The following is a 27,829-nucleotide window of genomic DNA, read 5'->3' as shown; positions in this document are numbered from 1 at the left end:
CTCCATTCCTTGCTTCTCCTCATTGTCCGTCTCCACTCCATTAGCCTTCACTTTGTCCACCCGCTGCTTCTTTTTTCTTAAGCCTTAAAGTTTGGATTTTCCTAATGGGTTTGAAAGCATTATTTGCTTTTACATTGATTCCCATGGGAAACATTGTTTAATCTTATGCACTTTTCAACTTAGGAACCTCATCACAGAATGAATTAAGTTCGTAAGATGAGGTATCACTGTTTTCTACCAAGTTCATTCATGAATACATATATTCGCCCAAGTTCATTAGGGAGAAAACCCAGGAAAATACATAACAAATAAATAAAACAAAATAATAAAAGTTACACATTCTGAAAGTTTCATGCAGTAAGTATTTTCTAATGGAATTATACATAGATAAATATTTCCTGTTTCTTTTGTATTTAGCTAGCTCAGTAAATGACATTTCTTACTGAACCCAAAAAATTACTTATGGATTTAAAATGATTGTACAATGATAGTGACACTTCATAATATGTTTTCCTCTGTAGTTTGCTGCTCTTCTGAGATTTCCTGCTCATCCTTGAAAACTCTTTGCAGAGCGAGCTTCATAGTTGCTCTGGGCTGATCCTTCCCCCTCGTCCCCCTCCCAACAAAGAAATAAAGGAGAGGGTTGATGCTGCTGTTGAGAGTGGCACATCCTGTCCCAATGGTCAAGAGGACGATATTATAGGTACCAAAATATTGAATGGCATAAAAGACATTCATTGGGAGAGAGAAAAAGAGGAAGCAAAGAAGAGCCAGCAGGATGACGGTGAGCAACTTCCTTTGAGCGAGTTGCAATTTAAACCTTGCATGAATCAATAGAGTCACAGTGGACACAACCATGAGAGGCGTACAAAATAAACCATTCACAATAAGCTGATAAAGCAGAGGTGAACTTCTAAAGGCCCTGGTTTGGAGGAGAATGAAGTGCACCGCAGAGAGCAGGAAAGTGAGGGTCCAGATGAGGCCAGAAACCAGGGTGGGCAAATATGAAGGACGATGGCAGCGATGCCAGAGTGGGAAGAGGACGGCCACACACCTGTCCAGGCTGATGGCCGTCAGCAGAAACTGGCTGGCAGAATAGGTAAAGACAAGGAGCTCAAAACATAATAAGAAAAAAGTTTCGACAATATTATTTCTTTTACCCAGAAATAACACTGTCGCAAATATTAACGCCATAATGTAGGATGCGAGGACGCCAAAGTCAGCGACGGAGAGATTCAGGATGAAGGTGGTGAAAGAATTCCTCTTAATGCAATAGGTCAGAAGATAAATTGTCATTCCGTTTCCCAGCAGGCCCAAAATACAAATAATGGTGAAAAGTCCAGAGAGAAGGCTTTGTGTTAAAATGTCAAACTCTTGGTCATACAGAGATGAGATTCCTGATATTTTGGACATATTTGGAGCAGTTTCCCCAATTTTGGTAATATTGTAAGAAATGTTACTCTGTGTAGGTCGATTCCAAATCTCCTTATGGAACCTGATAATAAAAATAAACCAAAAGACAATGCCATTATTGAAGAAATATATTCATGGTCAGGCACAAACACACATCTTATTCTACTTACACATATCAACATGTATTTGACATCATTTTGACTATAGCCAGTGATGGGCTACCAAGTACTTCAGCTTCAACCGCAACAACACAAGAGCACACAACAGATTCAAACTTAATATTAACCGCTCCACACTTGACTGTAAAAATATGACTTTAACAATCGAGTTGTCGAAGCGTGGAACTCATTACCGGACTCAATGGTGTCAACTCCCAACATTTCTCCCTTAGACTCTCCACGATTGACCTCTCCAGGTTCCTAAGAGGCCAGTAAGGGGCGTATATAAGTGCACTGATGTGCCTATTGTCCCCTGTCCAATTGTCTTTCCTTATCTCATATATCATATATATTCTCTCCTTATCTATCTATCTATCTATCTATCTATCTATCTATCTATCTATCTATCTCTCTCTCATATATATTCTCTCCGTATCTCTTATATCATATATATTCTCTTCTTTTTTACTTTCTATCTTTATATATATTACTTAATGTCTATTCTCTTCCATATGTATTGTATATTGGACAAAGAATAAATAAAATAAAATAAATAAAAATAAAAATCTTTTACTGCCACACTGTGGGCATGGCTTATTTGTGGCTGTGGCTTGATGGTCATGTGACCGGGTAGGAGTGGCTTGCCAGACATGTGACCAGGTGGGAATGGCTTGACAATCATGTGACCGGGGGTGGCTTAAATGTCATGTGACTGGGTGGGAGTTGCATATTGACCAAGATAAGTTTTCAAATAGGTGCTTGGTCTCTTTTTCAGTTGATTAGGTCACATTAATTGAATAGCCACAAAAAAGGACAAATGATAGGCAGGATTATGCGTTGAGGAGCACAGTAACATTTTAAGGTTTTGTACCGAACCCACAAGGTTCAGTATGATAACAGATTAGGCAAGTAGCTCAATTTTCTTTAACTGCTATAAAAGTTCAGTTCTAGAAAATGATTAAAGCATTTATGGGTAAAAACATACTAGTTAATTATTTCCTATTTTAAAAGTAATTAAGGATCATACTAAAGTACTAGAGAAGGAAGGACAATAAAAAAACCAATTAAGAATTCAATAAATAGTGCACAAACTTACTACCTCCACTGTGTTTCCCCAACCTCACAGGGGCAACAGCCCACTACTGACTACAGACCTAAAATCAATGGTAGGGGAATTGATACCTCAAAATCCAGGGCTTTTTACCTTAAAAGATTCAAGAAGAATTTCAGGATAATTCCCACCCTTACCCATAGTCAGGCATTTTGACGGAGGGCAGAGTTTAATATGATCATAACTATGATATTCTCACAATATTTTGTCTATTTTACTTCCATGCCATCGTAGCTTCAGAAAATCAACATTCCTCCATCACGAAGACATATTTTATTTTATTTATTTATTTATTTATTTATTTATTTATTTATTTATTTATTTATTTATTTATTTATTTATTTATTTATTTATTTATTTATTTATTTATTTATTTATTTATTTATTTATTTATTTATCCAATACACAAATACAGAGGAAGAAAAAAAGACATGTGGTAATATATATAAGGGTAAAAGTGAACTTAGAGGCGAGGATATATGAAAGAAAGAGAATATATATGATAAGTGAGAGAAAGGAAAGACAATTGGACAGGGGACGAAAGGCATACCAGTTAAATTAAGTGTGCCCCTTACTGGCCTCTTAGGAACCTGGAGAGGTCAATCGTGGAGAGTCTCAGGGAGAAATATTGGGGGTTAGGGGTTGACACAATTGAGTCCGGTAATGAGTTCCACGCTTTGATAACTCGATTGTTGAAATCATATTTTTTACAGTCAAGTTTGGAGCGAATATATTGCAAATACTCTCACAATTCTCAAATGGGGATGGCCCACCCTCCAGGAAACCTGGTCCCTTATCTGACCCTGGAACTGAATTCAAAATCCTCATTTGCTCTTTTGGGAATGTGAGATGTCTGGACATTCATCAAAGGTGGGTTGAGATCAAACAGAGCTGGGTAAACTTCCATCCTTCACAGGGGATCCTGTTTTAACAGTCACAATAGGCAAAAGAGAGCAGCCATTTTCCTTTGGGAATATTATATAACAATTGGATGGCTGCCTTCATTCCTGTGAAGAAAATATTGTGTAACATAATATACTTACAATTTGTGGTATTCAATCCAAATACGAAATTCGGCGACTTCATTTCTAGGTGTGGTCACTTTAACTAAAGAATTACAATAAGTCATGATTATGGTTAATAACCCCAGACAGCAAAAATACTAATTTGTTTTATAAACTTCTTCCATGCAGGTATTCTTTGAGACACTACCAGGCACTTAATGTAAGGAGACCAGACATCCCGCTGTCCCAATTTTTAACAATTTGTCCCACGTCCTGCAGGGTTTTTTAAAAGTCCCAATTTTTGGGAAAATTGCATGACAAGCATGGGAACTTCTCCCACTGCCGAGAGAAAGGAAACACTTTATTTGCTCTGGGCAGTCCATATTTTTGCTGATGATGAAAAGGAAGGGAGACTACTATAGATTTATTTCAGGCTTATTTGCCTTCATCAGGTAGCCACACTCTTACTGGGATTTGAACCAGGGGCTCTGCCTTGTTTTTAACTCAACAAAAAATATACCTCTCCCTCTCCCCCTCCCTCCCCCTCCCCCCCTCTCTCTCACACACATAACTTTATATCTATATCTATCTATCTATCTATCTATCTATCTATTCCCATATTATTATTATTAATTATTATTATTATTTATTAGATTTGTATGCCGCCCCTCTCCATAGACTCGGGGCGGCTCACAACAGTGATAAAAACAATACATGGTAACAAATCTAATAATTTAAAATCTAAAATAACAGTTTTACATTAAAAATCTAAAAAGAAAAAACCCAATATATAAAATACATACACACAGTCATATCATGCAGAACACTACTTAGGCAAGGGGGAAATGTCTCAGTTCCCCCAAGCCTGATGACAGAGGTGGACAGAGGTGGGTTTTAAGGAGTTTACGAAAGGCAAGGAGGGTGGGGACAGTCCTAATCTCTGGGGGGAGTTGATTCCAGAGTGTCGGAGTCGCCACAGAGAAGGCTCTTCCCCTGGGTCGACGGGACCCGGAGAAGACCAACTCTGTGGGACCTAACAAACTATTCTACCCATCCTTGTTTGTCTGTCATTTTCAAAGATGCAAATAAATAATAATAAGCCCATAAAGCATCTTCAGACACTTCAGTTTTCCTTTGTTAGTAGTAATCACAATGGAAAGGAAAATAATATATAATATAATTAATGTGCTGCTCCTATTTATTATAAGATTAAACAGTTGCACCATTGTACCAAAAACGTTGTTTGTTTGATTGGAGAAATTCAGATCAGTGGCTGAAAAGGAAGACCCAGAGCTCTGAAATTAAAGGGGAAATACAATTATCAGAATAAATAAAAGGGAACTTGACTTCTGATTATCAAGGTGATTCATAGGAAGAATCATATTTCAGAGTCACTACTTTTGTCCCAGCCACTCAAAACCCTTCTTAGTTTTCAATCAAGCAAGCAATTAAACTGTCCCAGAAGTGGTAGGAGCATTTGAAATTGTGAGTCTTGAACTGGAAGAGTGGTTCCAACAGATTGCTGCAAGAACATTAGAAATTTTTGCAGGGATGGGGAGAGTTTATAATCCAAGGCATCTGTAGAAGATTGAGGAAGACATAATTCACTCATAGGTGTTTAGAGGGGACTTTATATATATATAATATATCCCTGGTGCAGAGCTGAAGGAATTGGATACTGTAGCCTAGAGGATAATTCTCTGCCTTACAAGGCAAAGGTTGCAGGTTCAAGTCCCAGTGGGTATGGCTAGCTGATGAGGACAAAATAAGGCCGAAATAGATCTATCCTAGTCTCCCTTAATTTTCAATTTCAGCAAAAAAAAAACCATGCGACACACACACACACACACACATATATGACGGTCTTGGTATATTTGGGTTTCTTCCCGTGTAGGATTTGGAAATTTCTGGCGACGTTTCGACGAGGTCTCACTCGTCATCTTCAGGCTGGTGTTTCTGTTCTTGTTCTAAGGCGAGCACTGCGAGACCTGAGCTACCTTCCTTCTATAAATACTGGTGGCTGGGTGTGGTTTGATGGCTCAGCAATTGTTCGCCTTAGAACAAGGATAGAAACACCAGCCTGAAGATGACAAGTGAGACCTTGTCGAAACGTCGCCAGAAATTTCCAAATCCTACACGGGAAGAAACCCGAATATACCAAGACCGTCATACCTGTACCCGTGAAAATCCACGAATATATATAAATGGCCCTGGGTTGGGCCGAGAGGCAAATAAGGAGCTGTGATTTTCCTTCAAAAGAACACCAGGGTGATTCGACACAAAAATATGTAACCCTTTCCTGGTACAGAGCTGAAGGGATTGGATACTGTAGCCTAGAGGATAATTATCTGCCTTACAAGGCAAAGGTTGCAGGTTCAAGTCCTAGTGGGTATGGCTAGCTGATGAGGCCAAAATAAGGCCGAAATAGATCTATCCTAGTCTCTCTTAATTTTCAAATTCAGTAAAAAAAAACCCAAACATGTGACATTATTATTATTATTATTATTATTATTATTATTATTATTATTAATTAGATTTGTATGCCGCCCCTCTCCATAGACTCAGGGCAGCTAACAACAATAAAAAGACAACATAAACAAATCTAATATTAAAAAATCTAAAAACTCCAATTTAAGAGATCAGTCATACATACAGTCATACCATACATAAATTTTATAAACCTAGGGGAAGGGAATATTTCAATTCCCCCATGCCTGATGACAGAGGTGGGTTTTTAAGAGCTTACAAAAGGTAAGGAGGGTGGGGGCAACTCTGATATCTGGGGGGAGTTGGTTCCATAGGGTCGGGGCTGCCACAGAGAAGGCTCTTCCCCTGGGTCCCGCCAAAAGACATTGTTTAGTCGACGGGACCCGGAGAAGGCCAACTCTGTGGGACCTAACTGGTCGCTGGGATTCGTGTGGCAGAAGGCAGCCCAGAGATATTCTGGTCCCAGATATATGTATGGGGACATGGGTATGGGGTAGGGTTTTTTTATTAAAGAAAACAAAACCTAATCAATGTACCAAATGCTGCTTCAGCCAAAATCTTAGAAAACAAAATCTTAATCAGATTCCTAAGAGAAATTAGACCTAATTACATTTGCTGGAGAGAGCATTAGAAATGCCATTTGGTCTGCTTTTCAAGGCAGCAGCCCATACACCCGGAGACTGAATTCTAGTTTGTCTTAGGCATAAAAGGCAACTGGGTGACTTCAGACCAATAGCTTTTTCTCAGCCAAACTCCTACACCCCTCAATGTATGTATAGGGAAAATAGGAGGAGGAAGCAAGTTGAATGCCTTCAGTTATTTGTAGGCAGTAAAGGGCTGCCAATTTTTTTACTACCACACTATGGGCGTAGCTTATGCAGGATGCCCTGCAATTTCTTTCAACATCTTTCAGTGCAAATTGGGTGCTCTGGGGTGGAGATCCACTTTTGCTACCCCACTGTGTTCCCCCCTCAACCCGGTCCAGGCAGCAGCCCACCCCTGTTAGTAAGAATAAATAATGATGGGATACAATTATATAAAATTAGAAGCTGGTAGTAAGATTTTCAGATGGCTACAGGACTCTGGTATTGCCTGATACCATCCTAATGGTCTGCAAGTCCTGTCATGGACCAAAATGTAATTTTGCAAATTGCAATTGCCACCATTTCTATTGCTGACATACCTGGTAATCAGCAGAGGAATTTTCAGAAGAGACAAACAGATTTCTTTCAGAATCTAAGGGTGACATTTTCCTTGGCCTGCAGTTTATGCTGCTACAACTGGAGCAGAGATCTTGGGTTGCCCAAGCTGCAAAATTTAAGGAGAAACAAGAGAATATCTTTCTCTTCATTTGTATTAGCACAAAAATATTGTGAAATAAATGTGTAAACATCTTACCACAAATTAGAAGAAGGAACAATTTTGAAAATTTATCTGACTCGTAAGCAGTCTAATCTGCCTGGGACATACATTTTTATTTGGAAAAGGTTTTATTTGGAAAAGGAATCAGACAGCTCCGCTGATTACTAAAATTCTAAATTTTACTAAATTTTACTAAATTATTAAAGATTCTTAAAAGTTTCTGAAGGAAATTTTGCAAGGAAATTCATAGTCCCTTCACTGAATGCCAAAGAATAGAATAGAATGGAATGGAATGGAATGGAATAGAATAGAATAGAATAGAATAGAATAGAATAGAATTCTTGATTGGCCAAGAGTGATTGGACACAAAGAATTTGTCTTTGGTGCATATGCTCTCTATGTACATAAAAGAAAAAATACATTTTTCAAGAATCATGAGGTACAACACCTAATGATTGTCATAGGGTAGAAATAAGCAATCAGGAAGCAATCAATGTTAATATAAATTGTAAGGACACAAGCAACAAGTTACAGTCATACAGTCCTAAGTGGGAGCAGATGGGTGATAGAAACTATGAAAAGACTAAAAGTATTAGCCATGCAGCCTTAGGAATAGTCTGACAGTGTTGAGGGTGTTATTTGTTTAGCAGAGTGATGGTGTTGGGGAAAAAACTGTTCTTGTGTCTAGTTGTCTTGGTGTGCAATGCTCTACAGCGACGTTTTGAGGGTAGGAGCTGAAACAATTTATGCCCATGATGTGATGGGTCAGTAAATATTTTCGCAGCCCTCTTTTTGACTCCAACAGTATACATGTCCTTAATGAAGGCAGGTTGGCAGGCCAATAGTAAACAGCTCAACCTCTGTTCTGTCGGGCTCTCTGGTGGACTCCTCCCAAAAATTCACAGGTACAAATTTCAGACACACACACGTTTGAAAATTCAAAACAATGTTCTTTATAATGAAAATTCACTTAACCTAAGCCCTCTTTTGGTATAGCAAAGAGCACTGGTCTCCAAACAAACTGGTAATTTGTACAAGTCCCTTATCAGTTCTGAGATACTTAGCTTGCAGCTGTGAGGCAATTCACAGTCCTTCTTCTTTCACAAAGTGAAACACACTTTTCTCTGGTTTAGTTTCAAAGCGGGGAAAAATCAGCACACAAAAAGTCAAAGTCAGTAAAGCAGTCACGAAACACAACGATCAGATAATCCTTCACAATAGCCAAACCCACAGGCTGCTCTTTATAGCAGCCTCACTAATGACCACAGCCCCACCCAACCACAGGTGGCCTCATTTTCTTTGATAATCATCTCTCAGTTGTTGTTGCCTATGCATCGCTCTCCGCATGCATGTCTGTATCATTAGCTCTTGTTCTGAGTCCAAGGAGGAGCTAGATAATTGATCTCCTTCTGAGCTGTCTACCCCACTCTCCTCCTCCCTGTCACTCATGTCTTCTTGGTCAGAGGAGCCTTCATCAGCAGATTCCACCGGGGGCAAAACAGGCCTGCAGCATGTGGATGTCTCCCCCACATCCACAGTCCTTGGGGCAGGAGCTGGGCCAGAGCTAACCACAACACCCTCCAACACTGACAGGGCAAGCCACTAGATTATAAATTGAGATCAAAACGGCAATTGTGCTATGTGGAAGATAAGTTAACACAGGCCCCTGGAAAGGGTATCAGGCTGTAATTGAATTTTCACTACCCCTCCCAAACTAAAATGTATAAAGTGAACTGCCAAGAACAAGAAGAAAATGATCACAGGAGAATACACATAATTATGGAGAAATGTCCCAGATGTTAAGAACAATGCCATTCAATGAGGCGAAGAGCCAAACAACAATCCCAGCTAATTGCAGTCAGAAGAAATTGGCTAGCCATGCCCATCAACTAGAAAAAACTGAAGAGAGATGAACAAGTTCTTGGATCCACATCCATATGCATGTCTCTAGTAGATGTTGATAAGAAGTTGGGCATATTATTCAGTCTATGATCTGGAATTAGTTTCACTGCTGAATCACTGCCATTTGATTGATTGATTGTGTGCCTGTTTTATTGGGATTGTTTTATGAATTTTTTAATTTAAAATTGTAATTACATTGGTGGGCATTGGATTTGTTACTATGTACTGTTTTTATTATTGTTGTGTGCCGCCCCGAGTTTGCGGAGAGGGGCGGCATATAAATCCAATAAATCTAATCTAATCTAATCAAAAGTCTATTGTTGTTGTTAGTTGAGAAAGTGTGTCTGACCCATCATGATTTGGCCAGACCCATCCTTGAATACAGTTCATCTGTCTGGAACCCATACCACATCTCGGACATCAACACCCTTGAAAATGTCCAAAGATACTTCACCAGAAGAGCCCTTCATTCCTCCACTCAAAACAGAATACTCTACGAAAGCAATCAATCCTAGGTCTAGAAAGCCTAGAACTACGTCGCCTAAAACAAGATCTAACTATTGCCCACAAGATCAAATGCTGCAACGTTCTACCGGTCAATGACTACTGTAGCTTCAATCGCAACAACACAAGAGCACGCAACAGATTCACATTTAATATTAACCACTCTAAAATTGACTGTAAAAAATATGACTTCAGCAACCGAGTTGTCGAAGCGTGGAACTCATTACCTGACTCAGTAGTGTCAACCCCTAACCCCCAACATTTTTCCCTTAGACTATCCACGATTGACCTCTCCAGGTTCCTTAGGGGTCAGTAAGGGGCGTGTATAAGTGCACCAGTGTGCCTTCCGTCCCCTGTCCAATTGTCTCTCCTTATCTCATTTATCTTTTCTTCCTTTCAAATATGTTGACCTATACTTTTATATCTTTTCTTCTATTTTTTTCTTTATTTACATATCTATTCTCTTCAATGTGTATTATGTATTGGACAAAATATATAAATAAAATAAATAAATAAATGATCCCATGGACAATATTTCTCCAGGACTTCTTGTCCTCTATCATCCCCTGGAGTTCATTTAAGTTTTAATAGACTGCTTTAATTCTCGGCTGTCCATTTCTTCTTTTGCCCTCAGTCGTTCCCAGCAAAGGATAGTAAATGTAAAATGTCCAACAAGTGAATTTGTGAGTTGAACTTGAAGTTCATTCTCTTGAATTAACGTAAATGTAAATGAAATACTTTTCAAAGAAGGTCCTAAAAAGTATCATTAGTTTTCCTGCCTCCCTATGTGCCTCTCTCATTCTATTTCCTGTAGTACAGACAATTTATAAGTAATAAAATCATTAAGTATCCAGGTGAGATACACTTTGGGATTGCTGTGGTTTTGTGGGGAGGGAAATAAGATGAGATTAAACTAAGATTTGTTTAATTATACAAATTATTTACACAAGTTTGCTAAATTATTATTTCTTCCAATTGTCACTGAGTTTGCCTTTGGGTACAACATCAAAGACAAAGGGGCATATCATAATATTAACCGCTCCAAACTTGACTGTAAAAAATAAGACTTCAGTAACCGAGTTGTCGAAGCGTGGAACTCATTACCGGACTCCATAGTGTCATCCCCAAACCCCCAACACTTTACCGTTAGATTATCTATGGTTGACTTATCCAGATTCCTAAGAGGTCAGTAAGGGGCGAGTACAAGTGCACTCGAGTGCCTTCCCTCCCCTGTCCTATTGCTCTCCTATATCTCCTATACCTTTCTTCTATTCCTATATCTCTTCTTCTATTCTTTAATTGATATGTTCTATTACTTTATCTTCTTTTCTATTATTTCTTAGATATATTTTACTATGAGTATCTCCTCTATAACCTTCATCATGTATTTTACTATGTGTATATAGATATATACCCACTAAAACCCTCATTGTGTATTGGACAAAATAAATAAATAAAATAAAATAAAATAGTGGAAAATATCTATGGGCTTCCTAATAATTGGCAATGCCTTGATGGTACATAATCAGTCAATGGAGAAAAAATTCGAAGTATGGATGTATGATAAATTCATAGAGTGCCTACCTTTCGATCCAAATTCTATTGAGTTGTTTTATTTCAAGATGTCTTCATCATAGTCCCTGATCCAGCATCAAAATAAATTCTCTCTTCTCTCAGGATTGTCAGCAAAGTATAAACACAGAGGTAATCTTGGTTCACAAAGAATGAGACATCGGTTCTTCCAGACATTCCTTATAAAGCCGTCAAATTCTAGACCATTAGTGTCTGCAATTAGTATTAAAAATTATATCTTTTTTAAATGTCTAAATTACTGTTAATAGGCAATTAAATTTCCTGTTTAAATTATGTTTCAAAAGTACCATTGCAGAAGAAAGAAAACAAAACAAAAAAGGCAAAATTGTATCTCTCTTTTTCATCTTTTCCCTAAGGATACTAAGAGGCTACAGAGAATGAAAACAATAATAGTTTACTGTGCAGCTCAAGAAATCAAAACACTCCAAATATTCCCTTGAAATGTTTTGATTCAGTTCTACTCTGATGAAATCAAAGTAGAAGGCATTGAGGGAGCCACTGTTCGCCTTTGAAAGTTCTCCAGATCAGGAACTAGATTATTTTTTTTCCATATATTTTTATTTTATTTTTATTTATTCATTTGTCCAATACACAATACATATGGAAGAGAATAGACATGAAGTAATATATATAAAGATAATATGTAAAAATAGAGGAGAAGATATATGAAAGGAAGAAAATATATATGATATATGAGATAAAGGAAAGACAATTGGACAGGGGACGAAAGGCACACTAGTGCACTTATGTACGCCCTTTACTGACCTCTTAGGAACCTGGAGAGGTCAATCGTGGATAGTCTAAGGGAGAAAAGTTGGGGGTTAGGGGTTGACACTATTGAGTCCGGTAATGAGTTCCATGCTTTAACCACTTGATTGTTAAAGTCCTATTTTTTACAGTCAAGTTTGGAGCGGTTAATATTAAGTTTGAATCTGTTGCAGGCTCTTGTGTTGTTGCGGTTGAAGCTGAAGTAGTCATTGACCGGTAGGACGTTGCAGCATATGATCTTGTAGGCATTACTTAAATCGTGTTTTAGGCACCGTAGTTCTAAGCTTTCTAGACCCAGTGATGGCGAATCTTTTTTTCCCCAAGTGCCAAAAGAGCATGAGTGCATGCTATCCTACAAGCGCAAGTGCCCACACCCATAATTAAATGCATGGGGAGGGCAAAAACAGCTTCCCCCACCCCCCGGAGGCCAGAAATAGACTGTTTCTCAACTTCCGGTGGGCCCAGAAGGCTCATGTTTCGCCCTCCCCAGGGTCCAAAGACTTCCCTGGAGCCAGGGGAGGATAAAAATGCCCTCCCACACCCCACCGGATGCTCTCTGTAAGCTAAAAGCGCCCTCCCAGAACCTCTGAGTGAGCCAAAAATCATCTGGCTGGCACACACATGCACGTTAGAGCTGAGCTAGGGCAAAGACTGGTGTGCTACCAGATATATCTCCATGTGCCACCTGTGACACCTGTGGCATTGGTTCGCCATCACTGATATAACATATCTCCATAAAATTTAGTTCATGTTTTACATTAATCCTGTATCAAGCTCCAAAGGGTATTCAGCAGTGAAGGGCTGCAAAAAATTTTACTACCGCACTGTGGGCATGGCTTATTTTGTGGGTGTGGCTTGCTGACCATGAGACCAGGTGGGAGTGGCTTGATGATCATGGGAACTGGGCATGGATAGCCTAGAGAAAAGGAGGGCCAGAGCGGACATGATAGCAGTCTACAGGTATACGAGGGGTTGCTACAGAGAGGAGGGGATCACTTTATTCTCCAGGGCACCAGAGGGCCGGATGAGGAACAACGGCTGGAACTTCACCAAGCAGAGATTCAACCTGGAAATAAGGAAGAACTTCCTGAGAGTCAGAACGATCAACCAGTGGAACAACCTACCAGCGGACGTTGTGAACTCCAATACTCTGGACATTTTTAAGAGGAAATTGGACTGCCATTTGGCTGGGATGCTATAGGGTTCCTGCTTAGGCAGGGGGTTGGACTTGATGACCCGCATGGTCCCTTCCAACTCTAACAAGAAATAGATAGATAGATAGATAGATAGATAGATAGATAGATAGATAGATAGATAGATAGATAGATAGATAGATAGATAGGCAGGCAGGCAGGCAGGCAGGCAGGCAGGCAGGCAGGCAGGCAGGCAGGCAGGCAGGCAGGCAGGCAGGCAGGCAGGCAGGCAGGCAGGCAGGCAGGCAGGCAGGCAAACAAACAAACAAACAAACAAACAAACAAACAAACAAACAAACAAATAAATGTGACCAGGTGTTCTGTCGGGCTCTCTGGTAGAATCCTCCCAAAAATTCACAGGTACAAATTTCAGACACACACACGTTTGAAAATTCAAAACAATGTTCTTTATAATGTTCTTTTTGCATTTTTTGAATTCAAGGAGAAGGGGCAGATATAACTGACTGTAACAGACAATTGTTTTGGCAGTTTGTTTTCAAACACAGACCAATCAGATTAGGCTGGGGCAGGATTAGTCTGGGAAGTATAAAAGGCAGGAAAAAGCCATTTTAATTTGCACTTTCAGATCACAGAGAAGGAGAGAAGAAGGTAGTGCTTTGTACTTTTTGCATTTTGCTTTTTGCATTTTTTGAATTCAAGGAGAAGGGGCAGATATAACTGACTGTAACAGACAATTTTTTTGGCAGTTTGTTTTCAAACACAGACCAATCAGATTAGGCTGGGGCAGGATTAGTCTGGGAAGTATAAAAGGCAGGAAAAAGCCATTTTAATTTGCACTTTCAGATCACAGAGAAGGAGAGAAGAAGGTAGTGCTTTGTACTTTTTGCATTTTGCTTTTTGCATTTTTTGAATTCAAGGAGAAGGGGCAGATATAACTGACTGTAACAGACAATTGTTTTGGCAGTTTGTTTTCAAACACAGACCAATCAGATTAGGCTGGGGCAGGATTAGTCTGGGAAGTATAAAAGGCAGGAAAAAGCCATTTTAATTTGCACTTTCAGATCACAGAGAAGGAGAGAAGAAGGTAGTGGCCCGCACGCCTAACGGCGCGCGAGTCATATAACTATAAACCAAAATCAGCAAAGTTTGGTAACATTAGGGGTTATTGATTTTCTTGCTAAGTACTTGTATTTCAATACATTGTTAAGATGACTGGCTTGGTGCAGTGTAACAGTTGTTTGGCTGTTGTCTTCCGTAGTACCTTGTGGAACTTGGGGTACTGCCCTCTTTGCATGAGGACATCTAGGTTAGATGGCGAGATCTCTAGATTGCAGTCCTTAGTTTGTAGCTTGCAGTCGGAAGTGGAAAGATTGTCCCAGCCACGTGCTGTAATGCAGCCATGTGTCCAGCCTCCACTTCCACAGCGCCCCCCGAGGAGGAGGGCTGTGTGGACAACTGTTGGTTCAGGAAGATTGCGTGCAGTTGAGCAAAAACATAGCAATTTTGGTCTCTCTGTATCGAATTCCTATAATGTTCTTGCGGATTTAAATAGTAAGGATGTTGGAGATATTAGCAAGGTCCCTCAGGCAGAGAATGAGGGGATGTTCAAAGGGGAAGTTGTCGTAAATGTCACCAAACCATCAAGTGCAGTTAGAAATAAAAAGAGGACACATTTTCTTGTGGGTGATTCGACTGTTAGAGGTGTTGATTTGGGACAGAGCAAGGATGTGGTGAAGGTGCTGAGGTGTCTCCCAGGGGCCACTGCCAGCAGGGACAGGAGGCGGATTACAAACATTGTTGAGGCTGTGAGTAAAGGTAATAACGTTGATGTGGTGGTGCATCTTGGCACAAATGATTTGTCCCAGAGAAATGTTAATGTAGTAAAAAGAGATTTTCAATGTCTAAGTGTGGAGCTGGGTAAAATAACTGATTCAGTGACTTTCTCAGAGGTGTTACCGGTTTGTGGCCAAGAGGATAAAACAATGTGTATCAGAGAGTTTAATGTGTGGTTAAGGCAGTGGTGTAATGCTGAAGGTTTTGGCTATGTAAGTCATGATGTCAGTAGGTGGTCTAATAGGGAGTTGTTTAAGAGGGATGGTTTGCATCCATCATACAGAGGTACCCAGGTGCTCGGTGAGGAATTCAGAACTTTTTTGGACAGGCATTTAAACTAGGTAAAGGGGACAGAGATGTAACTGATGTGGGTGATTTCTGTCCCCGACCAATGAGGATAAAGCAGTTTTTGGAAGCTTATGAAAAGGGAGCTGCAAATGAAATAGATGTAGTTGTTGATGATAAGGGGCAAACTAATAACGAAAATAATGTTCTTCGGGTAATGTGCACGAATGCTCGAAGCTTGAGCAACAAGCTCTGTGAATTAATGGCCATAATATATAGAGATAATTTGGACCTGGTTGCCATAACTGAGACATGGTTTAAGGATTCTAATGAATGGGAAATATCCATACCAGGATATACACTGTATAGGAAGGATAGAATAGAGAGAAGGGGAGGTGGAGTAGCCATTTATGTTAAAGAAAGTCTAAAAACAACACTAATTCAGAATACATGTCAAGATCTGGAGACTCTCTGGATTTGCATGCAAAATAAAGACGGTTCTGTCATTAGAATTGGGGTGATCTATAGGCCTCCAGGGCAATCCGAGGAATATGACAACAAGATGGTGGATGAAATTACCCAAATGGCAGTAAAGGGAGATATTGTGGTTATGGGTGATTTCAACATGCCTGATGTTGACTGGAATATCCCCAGTGCCCTTACATGCAAAAGTAAGAATATAGTAGAGGCCTTTACAGGAGCAGCTCTGGCACAGCTGGTTAAGACACCAACTAGAGGGGAGAATATTCTAGATTTAGTTTTTACGAATGGGAATTGGGTTTCAGAGGTCAAGGTGGGAGAAAATTTAGGTTGCAGTGACCATCTATGTTTGTGGTTTGATGTAAAAACTCATTGTGAGCAATCCTATAATGCAACCAAAGTATTGGATTTCAGAAAAACAAATTTTAATGCAATGGGAGAATATTTAGATAATGAATTAAAGGGGAGGGATAAATTGGCAGGAGTGAGCACCCAGTGGACTGTATTAAAAAAGGCCATCTTAAAAGCCACTGGACTGTATGTAAGACAAATAACTAAAGGTAAAAGGAAGAAGAAACCGCTATGGTTTAGCAATGATGTAAGGGCTATAGTCAATGAAAAAAAGGCTGCCTATAGGAGGTATAAAGAGTCTGGAAGTATAGCTGATAGGGAGGTATATAAAATGAGACAGAAGGAGGCAAAACAGATAATATATGCTGCTAAAGCCTCAAAAGAGGAAGAAATTGCCAAATCAGTAAAGAAGGGGGATAAAACCTTCTTCAGATATATTAGTGATAAGAAGAAGAAAAACTGCGGCATCACGGAGCTTAGTACCGGGAATAATACATGTATTAATGGGAATAAGGAGATTGCTGACCATTTCAATAGCTACTTCTGTTCAGTTTTCTCAAAAGACACCTTACAAAATAATACTATGGAGGGATATAGCATTGTTTCCAGCTGTACGGATTCAGCTCCAGTGATCTTAGAAGCCGATGTCCTAGAAGAACTTGAACGATTAAAGATAAATAAGGCAATGGGTCCAGATGGCATCCACCCCAGAGTTCTTAAAGAACTCAGATCTGTCATTGCTACCCCCCTGACTGATTTGTTTAACCAATCCTTGTTAACAGGAGAAGTTCCTGAGGATTGGAGAATGGCCAGTGTTGTGCCTATCCACAAGAAGGGCAGTAGAGAAGAAGCTGGTAACTACAGGCCAGTTAGCTTGACATCAGTGGTAGTTAAAATAATGGAGACTCTACTCAAAAAGAGGATAAATCAGCACCTAAAAAACAATAACTTATTGGACCCAAATCAGCATGGCTTTACTGAAGGCAAATCATGTCAGACTAATCTCATTGATTTCTTTGACTATGTCACAAAGGTGTTGGATGAAGGTGGTGCCGTGGATATTGCCTACCTGGACTTCAGCAAAGCCTTTGATACGGTTCCACATAAAGAGCTGATAGATAAATTAGTGAAGATTGGACTTAATCCCTGGATAGTTCAATGGATTTGCAGCTGGCTGAAGCGTAGACATCAGAGAGTTATTGTTAACGGCGAGTATTCTGAGCAGAGTCAGGTTACAAGCGGTGTGCCACAAGGGTCTGTTCTGGGTCCTATTCTTTTTAATATGTTTGTGAGTGACATAGGGGAAGGTTTGGTAGGGAAGGTTTGCCTATTTGCCGATGACTCTAAAGTGTGCAATAGGGTTGATATTCCTGGAGGCGTCTGTAATATGGTAAATGATTTAGCTTTACTAGATAAATGGTCAAAGCAATGGAAACTGCAGTTTAATGTTTCCAAATGTAAAATAATGCACTTGGGGAAAAGGAATCCTCAATCTGAGTATTGTATTGGCAGTTCTGTGTTAGCAAATACTTCAAAAGAAAAGGATTTAGGGGTAGTGATTTCTGACAGTCTCAAAATGGGTGAACAGTGCAGTCAGGCGGTAGGGAAAGCAAGTAGGATGCTTGGCTGCATAGCTAGAGGTATAACAAGCAGGAAGAGGGAGATTATGATCCCGCTATATAGAATGCTGGTGAGACCACATTTGGAATACTGTGTTCAGTTCTGGAGACCTCACCTACAAAAAGATATTGACAAAATTGAACGGGTCCAAAGACGGGCTACAAGAATGGTGGAAGGTCTTAAGCATAAAACGTATCAGGAAAGACTTAATGAACTCAATCTGTATAGTCTGGAGGACAGAAGGAAAAGGGGGGACATGATCGAAACATTTAAATATATCAAAGGGTTAAACAAGGTCCAGGAGGGAAGTGTTTTTAAAAGGAAAGTGAACACAAGAACAAGGGGACACAATCTGAAGTTAGTTGGGGGAAAGATCAAAAGCAACATGAGAAAATATTATTTTACTGAAAGAGTAGTAGATCCTTGGAACAAACTTCCAGCAGACATTGTAGATAAATCCACAGTAACTGAATTTAAACATGCCTGGGATAAACATATATCCATCCTAAGATAAAATACAGAAAATAGTATAAGGGCAGACTAGATGGACCAGGAGGTCTTTTTCTGCCGTCAGACTTCTATGTTTCTATGTTTCTATAATGAAAATTCACTTAAACTAAACCCTCTTTTGGTATAACAAAGAGCACTCATCTCCAAACAAACTGGTAATTTATACAAGTCCCTTATCAGTCCTGTGATACTTAGCTTGCAGCTGTGAGGCAATTCAAAGTCCTTCTTTCACAAAGTGAAACACACTTTGCTCTGGTTTAGTTTCAAAGCAGGGAAAAATCAGCACACAAAAAGTCAAACTCAGTAAAGCAGTCATGAAACACAACAAATGATCAAATAATCCTCCACAATGGTCAAACCCACAGGCTGCTATTTATAGCAGCCTCACTAATTACCACAGCCCCACCCAACCACAGGTGGCCTCATTTTCTTTGATAATAATCTCTCAGTTGTTGTTGCCTATGCATCGCTCTCCGCATGCGTGGCTGTATCATTAACTCTTGTGCAAATTGAAATTACCACCACCCAAAGGTTACCTTTAATGCTGACATACCTGGTAATCACCAGAATAATTTCCAGAGGAGGCAAACAGATCTCTTTCAGAATCTAAGAGTGACATTCTCCTTGGTCTGCACTTGATGCTGCTACAATTGGAGCAGAGAACTTAGGTGGTCCAAGCTGCAAAACCTAAGGAGGAAAAAAAAGAATATCTTTTAACATATTTAAATGTTTCGATCATGTCCCCCCTTTTCCTTCTGTCCTCCAGACTATACAGATTAAGTTCATTAAGTCTTTCCTGCTACATTTTATGCTTAAGACCTTCCACCATTCTTGTGGTCCGTCTTTGGACCCGTTCAATTTTGTCCATATCTTTTTGTAGGTGAGGTCTCCAGAACTGAACACAGTATTCCAAATGTGGTCTCACCAGCGCTCTATATAGCAGGATCATAATCTCCCTCTTCCTGCTTGTTATACCTCTAGCTATGCAGCCAAGCATCCTACTTGCTTTCCCTACTGCCTGACTGCACTGTATAGATGCGTAAACGTCTTATCACAACTTAGAAGAAGGAACAACTTTTAAAAAATATGCCAAGAAGAAGAAGAAAATAGTCATAGGCGAACACACATAATTATGGAGAAATGTTCCAGCTGATGAGAACAATGACATCCCATCCCATGCCAATCCCAGCTAATGTCAATCAGTAGAAATTGGCTAGCCATGTACATAAATTAGAAAAATTGATAGGGATATTTGCCAGGTGAACAGGTTCTTGGATAAAACCTAAGGAAAGAACAAGACCATCCTGACTAGGAGAACCTCAAGATCAACTGTTGCCAAATTCAGGATGGAGATTGTGAAAGGATAGATATTTTTGCTGAAGCCCAGTTCCTACACATTCTGTTCCTTGCCACGTTGAAATTGGAAATGATGAAAATGAAGATATTAATAATAATATAAATAAAAATGTAAATGTAAAAAAAAATAAGATGAGATTAAACAAAGATGTTATCTGCATTATTTATCCAAGTTTGCTAAATTATTATTTCTTTCAATTGCCATTGAATTTGCCTTTGGGTACAGCATCAAAGACGAATGGGCAAAGCATCATAGAGAATATCTATGTCCTTCTTAAGAATTAACATTGACTTGATGGCATATAATCAGTCAAATATGGATGTATGATAAATTCAGAGTGCCTACCTTTTGATATCCAAATTCTGTTGGGTTGTCTTATTTCAAGATGTCTCCATCGTGGGGATCCAGCATCAAAATAAGTCCTCTCTTCTCTCAGGATTGTCATCAAAGTATAAACCCAGAGATGGTCTTGGTTCACGATGAATGAGACATTAGTTCTTCCAGACATTCCTTATAAAGCCATTAAATTCTGGACCTTAGTGTTTGGCTGAACTCTGCAACTAGTATGAAAAAGGTATATCTTTTTAAAATGTCTAAATTACGGTTAATGCGCAATTAAATTTCCTATTTAAATTACTCTTAAGGTCTTTTCCCTCAGGATGCCAGAGTGTGGAAACAATATTAGTTTCCTATACAGTTCAGGAAACAAAAACACTCTAAATATTCCATTGGAGTTTTTCATTCAGTTCTATTCTGATGAAATCAAATTAGAAGGCATTGAGTGGGATGCGACTGTTAGCCCTTGAAGTTTCTCCAGAGCAGGAGCCAGACTTGCAAAAATTTGATCATATGTTATATCTCCATAAAGTTTAGTTCTAGCCACTTTTTTCATTGTGTGTTTTACATGAATCCTGTATCAAGCTTCAAAGGGTATTCAGGATGCTTTACAAATCTAATTAATAATAATAATAATAATAATAATAATAATAATAATAATAATAAATAATGTTTACTGTTTTTACAGCTCACCAACAGATGGGAACCAAGGTCACTCCAGCAGTTGTGGGCTAGAGGCATGGATATTTTTCCATAACAACACCTGGATACCTCGTTGGACAATGTGTCCTGCTATATTTAATTATATTGAATTGCCTGGGAATTAACCAGAGTTGGTATTGTTTTCATGCTGTGCCAAAATGAGATACTCAATAAAGGTGTCCAGCTGAAAACCATCATGTGGACTTAGAGGCCTGCCACAGTAGCACAGAATTAGGCAAATTGGGAGGGGTAGTTGAAAGAGAGGAAAGTAATAGCCACAACAAATCCCTTTCTTAGAGTCCAAGGTCATCTTATGTTCTGTGTCAACTGAACAACAGAGGAAGTTGATGAATTCCTTCACTCAGACTGGTCCACGTGATGAACCTGTGGGTGTGGGGATGTGAGATGAACCTTAACCTGGGTGGAGTACTGGAGTACTTTATTGATTGATTGATTGATTGATTGATTGATTGATTGATTGATTTATAGAAACATAGAAACATAGAAGACTGACGGCAGAAAAAGACCTCATGGTCCATCTAGTCTGCCCTTATACTATTTTCTGTATTTTATCTTAGGATGGATATATGTTTATCCCAGGCATGTTTAAATTCAGTTACTGTGGATTGACCAACCACGTCTGCTGGAAGTTTGTTCCAAGAAATAATATTTTCTCACGTTGCTTTTGATCTTTCCCCCAACTAACTTCAGATTGTGTCCCCTTGTTCTTGTGTTCACTTCCCTATTAAAAACACTTCCCTCCTGAACCTTATTTATTTATTTATTTATTTATTTATTTATTCATTCATTCATTCATTCATTCATTCATTCATTCATTCATTCATTCATTCATTCATTGGCTTTGTATGCCACCCCTCTCCGCAGATTCGGGGCGGCTAACAACAGTAATAAAAACAGCATATAACAATCCAATATTAAAACAGTTAAAAACCCTTATTATAAAACCAAACATACATACAGACATACCGTGCATAAAATTGTAAAGGCCTAGGGGAAAAGGGTATCTGAGTTCCCCCAAGTTAATATGAGAATGGCCAAAACGTAACCAACATGGCTCTGATAATAAATCAAACCTTATGTGAGAGAACTGAAGTGGAATCTGATTTATTTCTCAGGTGCTATTTGGGGTGTGGACAAAAGGTTTACATTTTGTGTGTTTAGAAAATGGGGTCTTTAAAATATTTTTAAACAGTAATTTAGATTTGTTGTACATTGTTTTTTCACTTTGTTGTGAGCCACCCCGAGTCTGCGGAGAGGGGTGGCATACAAATCTAAATAATAAAATAAATAAATAAATAAAATAAATAAATTAAGAGATTGGATTGTCTCATCAGTGCTTGTGACTTAGGTTCATTAGGTGGGACTTTGACATCTTGGTTTCCCTCCCCACCTTTCAGGCTCTATTGAATGTTCTGGTTTATTTATGATTTTTTTGGAGGGCTTTACTGGGTTTGTATGTTATGATTATGACAAGTGGTTCTACTCATCTGTTGGTGTTTTCTGGTGGATAACCAGCTAAATATGGACCAGCAATGTGCAGCAGCGGCTAAAAAAGCCAACACAATCCTAAGCTGCAAGAACAGGGGAATACAGTCCAAGACCAGAGAGGTGATAATACCACTCTATAAGACCCTGGTCAGACCGCACCTGGAGTATTGCATCCAGTTCTGGTCACCACACTTCAAAAGAGATATAGAGACTGTTGTGGTTAGCTCTGGCCCAGCTCCTGCCCCAAGGACTGTGGATGTGGGGGAGACATCCACATGCTGCAGGCCTGTTTTTCCCCCGGTGGAATCTGATGATGAAGGCTCCTCTGACCAAGAAGACATGAGTGACAGGGAGGAGGAGAGTGTGGCAGACAGCTCAGAAGGAGATCAATTATCTAGCTCCTCCTTGGATTCAGAACAAGAGTTAATGATACAGCCACACATGCGGAGAGCTTTGCATAGGCAACAACAAACTGAGAGATTATTAACAAAGAAAATGAGGCTACCTGTGGTTGGGTGGGGCTATGGTAATTAGTGAGGCTGCTATAAAGAGCAGCCTGTGGGTTTGGCCATTGTGGAGGATTATCTGATCGTTGTGTTTCATGACTGCGTTATTGACTTTGACTTTTTGTGTGCTGATTTTTCCCCGCTTTGAAACTAAACCAGAGCAAAGTGTATTTCACTTTGTGAAAGAAGGACTGTGAATTGCCTCACAGCTGCAAGCTAAGTATCACAGGACCAATAAGGGACTAGTGTTCTTTGCTATACCAAAAGAGGGCTTTGTTTAAGTGAATTTTCATTATAAAGAACATTGTTTTGAATTTTCAAACGTGTGTGTGTCTGAAATTTGTACCTGTGGATTTTTGGGAGGATTCTACCAGAGAGCCCGACAGAACAGAGATTCTGGAAAGGGTGCAGAAAAGAGCAACTAAAATGATAAAGGGACTAGAGACCAGGCCATACAAGGAAAGGTTGCTGGAACTGGGCATGGATAGTCTAGTAAAAAGAAGGGCCAGGGGGGATATGATAGCTGTATACAGGTACTTAAGGGGAGGGGGTCACACTATTTTCCAGGGCATCAGAGGGCCAGACGAGGAATAATGGTTGGAAGCTGACCAAGAAAAGATTCAACCTGGAGATAAGGAAGAACGTCCTGACGGTGAGAGTGATCAACCAGTGGAACAGCCTGCCAGTGGAGGTTGTCAACTCCCCAACTTTGGACATTTTCAAGAGGAGATTGGACTGCCATTTGGCTGGGGTGCTGTAGGATTTCCTGCTTAAGCAGGGGGTTGGACTCAATGACCTGTAAGGTCCCTTTCAACTCTAAACATACATGCATACATACATACATACATACATACATACATACATACATACATGGATGGATGGATGGATGGATAGATAGATAGATAGATAGATAGATAGATAGATAGATAGATAGACAGACAGACAGACAGACAGACAGACAGACAGACAGACAAACAAATAAATAAATAAACAAATAAATACATGTTTGCCATCCTTCTCACAGCTTTTCTTAAAAGGAGCTGATTTCCAGTAAAGGAACTCAATTTGCACTTCTACATGATATTTAGCCATGCTTCTGCTTTTAACCAAAGGAGTTGCATGAGTTTGAGAAAATGTGCATTTGGGCAATTTTAGGCATAGGGTGTGGATTTGCATTAAGATAATTTTCCCATTATGTTAATTGAAAATCTGATCATTTTTCTGTTAATACGACTCCTATTCAAGGGATGGTCAGCAGATGTTTCTTAAAAGGCAATTCTAGAATGCTCTTTTTCACATCTTGTTTAGATCCATTCCAACATTGTCTCCATTGTACAAATTTTATAATATTAAACAGAAAATTCTTTTTTGGGGGGAAGTATATATATATATACTTATACTTATATTTATATAAGTATATACTTATATACTTATATATACCAGACATCTGGAAACCAGCCCTCAAACCTCAGCTACATCAACGACCCCAATTGTTACCCCACTGACTCACCAGGAAGTTTCTACACAGCAGACAATTGCTGAGCCACCAAACCACACCCAGCCACCAAGACCATCATACCTGTACCCGTGAAAATCTACGAAAACAAATAATATTATATATATATATAAGTATAAGTATAAGTATAAGTGTATATATATATATATATATTTGTTTTCGTAGATTTTCACGGGTACAGGTATGACGGTCTTGGTATATTCGGGTTTCTTCCCGTGTAGGATTTGGAAATTTCTGGCGACGTTTCGACGAGGTCTCACTTGTCATCTTCAGGCTGGTGTTTCTGTCCTTGTTCTAAGGCGAACACTGCGAGACCTGAGCTGCCTTCCTTCTATAAATACTGGTGGCTGGGTGTGGTTTGATGGCTCAGCAATTGCCTGCTGTGTAGAAACTTCCTGGTGAGTCAGTGGGGTAACATCTTGGGTCGTTGATGTAGCTGAGGTATGCTGATTAGTTAATGGTTGTAGATTAGGCATGATATCCTGAGTAGTTGGAACTGGCAGGCTACTTGATTGTTTTACAATGTGTGTTCTGAGTCTGGTTTCTATGGCTGGGATACGTTTGAGGGCTGGTTTCCAGATGTCTGGTAAGCGGGAGGTATCATCCCGCTTGTTCATATTTTGGGGATGTTTTTCTATGTCGATGGCTTCCATGATTATTCTTTTGCTGCAGTGTTCTGTTTTAGAAATTAATTTGGTACTGTCAAAATCAATTTCATGTCCTGTAGTTTTGAAGTGTTGGAAAAGGGAGGAGGTTTTTTCTTTTTTCTTTAATGCATTCTTATGTTCTGCAACACGTGCATTTACTCTCCTGTTAGTTTGTCCAATATATGTGGCTGGGCAGATTTTACATGGTATTTGATAAACTCCCTGGTTTTCTAGCTGGATATTGTCTTTCGGGTTTCTTAGGATATTGGCTATTTTTTTATCTGTACCAAAGGCTGTCTAGATGTTGTGTTTGCGGAGAATTTTACTGATTTTATCTGTGGTGCCTTTGATGTAAGGGAGGAGGGCGATGCCATTGTCCTGTTCTGTGTCTTGGTTCTTGGGGGGTGTCTCTTTTTGTATTAAGTTGTTGATTGCCTCTCTTTGGAACGTCGCCAGAAATTTCCAAATCCTACACGGGAAGAAACCCGAATATACCAAAACCGTCATACCTGTACCCGTGAAAATCTATGAATATATATATATATATATATATATATATATATATATATATATATATATATATACTTCCCCCGAATAATATATCACATGTTTTTGCTGAATTTTTAAAATTAAGGGAGACTAGGATAGCGCTATTTCGGCGTTGTTCTGGCCTCATCAGCTAGCCATACCCTTACTGGGATTTGATCCTTGTAAGGCAGAGAATTAACCTCTATGTCACCAGATCTGATCCCTTCAGCTTTGTACCAGGGATAGATAGATAGATAGATAGATAGATAGATAGATAGATAGATAGATAGATAGATAGATAGATAGATAGATAGATATCTGTATGATTAATATATATATATGTATGTATGATTAATAAGAAAAAGAAATATATATATATATATATATATATATATATATATATAAATTACAAGCATTGTTTTAGTGTTTGCATTTATGCATTGTTTTTATTCTATGGTGGAGAAAATATATATTTTCTCCACCATATATATATATGGAATTCTTTTTCGAGGGGTATATATATGTGTGTGTATTACATATTTTTGCTGCATTTTTAAATATATATGATGGTCTTGGCATATTCAGGTTTCTTCCCGTGTAGGATTCAAAGATTTCTGGTAACATTTCAACGAGGTCCCACTCATCATCTTCAGGCTGGTGCTTCTGTCATTATTTTAGGGCAACAAGGACAGAAGCACCAGCCTGAAGATGATGAGTGGGACCTCGTTGAAACGTCACCAGAAATCTCTGAATCCTACATGGGAAGAAACCCGAATATGCCAAGACCGTCATACTTGTACCCGTGAAAATCTATGAATATATATATATTATATATGTATAAATGCAAACACTACAACAATGCTTATAATTTTATTTTATTTTATTTTTCTTATTAATCATACAATGGAGACTCTTATATCTTTTCTCCATCGAAAAATTCTATAACCTTATACAACATTGTAAATTATTAAATCTCTTTAAAAAAGAAAATCTTTTCTCCACCTTAGAATAAAACATTACATCAATATAAACATTAAGAAAATTTCAATTATCCGAGTCTTAATTTAAACTTTCAGATCTCCATTAAACTAATTAATCCAATATCAACTTTTCTTATAGCTAATAGAAATTCTATATACATTAAAAAATAACCTCTCCTAGAACAACACATAACCTAAAAAGAATTCTATACATTTAAACTAATATTAATAGCTAGGTTTTGTGTTATATCATTATACAGTGCTACCACCATTTTTATCTTTGCCATCAATTTTTTTTTGTATGCTTGGAAGTTCCATTTGATTGATTGTTGCTAGTTTTCTAGTTGAGAATTAAAAAGAAAAAATATACAGTGGTACCTCATGATACGAACTTAATTGGTTCCAGGAGGAGTTCGAAAGCTGAAAAGTTTGTAAGATGAAACAATGTTTCCCATAGGAATCAATGTAAAAGCAAATAATGCATGCAAATCCTTCAGGAAAATCCCAAACTTTAGAAGGGAGGTGAACAGAGGGCAGGGAAGAGCAGCTAAGGGGGGCGGGTGGAAGAAGCAAGGCTAGGCTAAAGGGTGAGTGGGAAGGAAGAAAGGCAAGGAGGGCACCCCTCCCTTTTCTTTCTTCAAAAGACACTCTTTAAGTGCCTCTGCAAGCACGCTGTTCTCTGCAAAGTCTTTCCCCCTCCAAGCCGCCCCTCCCTTTTCTTTCTCCAAAAGACACTCTTTCAATACCTGCAAGCACGCTGTTTTCCTACTTTTGTTAATGCAAAGTCTTTCCCCCTCCAAGCCACCCCTCCCTTTTCTTTCTTCAAAAAAGGGGAAAAAAAGAAACCCCTTCATCCCAGCAGCAGCGGCTTGGGTTCGTAAGGTGAAAATAGTTCGGAAGAAGAGGCAAAAAAATCTTAAACACCGGGGTCGTATCTTGAAAAGTTCATTAGAAGAGGCATTCGTAAGATGAGGTACCACTGTATTAGGAGAAACAATTCTTGCTTCTTCTATCTATCATCCTTCATCCTATACGTGCAAAGAATTTGATGAAAAAACCTTCAGTTCACCTTAATTCATGCAATTCACCTTATTTCATGCTGATTCTATGATTAATTCTGACAAAATGTTTTTTAAAACTAAATCTGTCATTTCCCTTTTCTATTACCTTTATAGTGATGCCCACAATTGAAATCTGAATAGTAGCTGTTCAT

The 27,829-nt window shown here is 38.9% G+C and overlaps 1 protein-coding gene across 1 annotated transcript; it reads right to left on the bottom strand.

Annotated features, from left to right (window-relative positions):
* Positions 1-498: 498 nt before the first annotated feature.
* On the bottom strand, positions 499-27,829 carry LOC139165487 (mas-related G-protein coupled receptor member H-like). The gene is made up of 5 exons (XM_070748663.1): positions 27,784-27,829; positions 7,357-7,481; positions 4,918-4,981; positions 3,726-3,789; positions 499-1,495 (listed from the first exon to the last, which is right to left on the bottom strand). Exons 1-5 carry the CDS (start codon positions 27,827-27,829, stop codon positions 499-501), a joined length of 1,296 nt encoding a protein of 431 aa, XP_070604764.1.

This window comes from Erythrolamprus reginae, chromosome 3 (genome assembly GCF_031021105.1).
Source record: "Erythrolamprus reginae isolate rEryReg1 chromosome 3, rEryReg1.hap1, whole genome shotgun sequence".
Lineage (NCBI taxonomy): Eukaryota > Metazoa > Chordata > Lepidosauria > Squamata > Dipsadidae > Erythrolamprus > Erythrolamprus reginae.
This window is presented reverse-complemented; position numbering and strand designations above follow the sequence as displayed.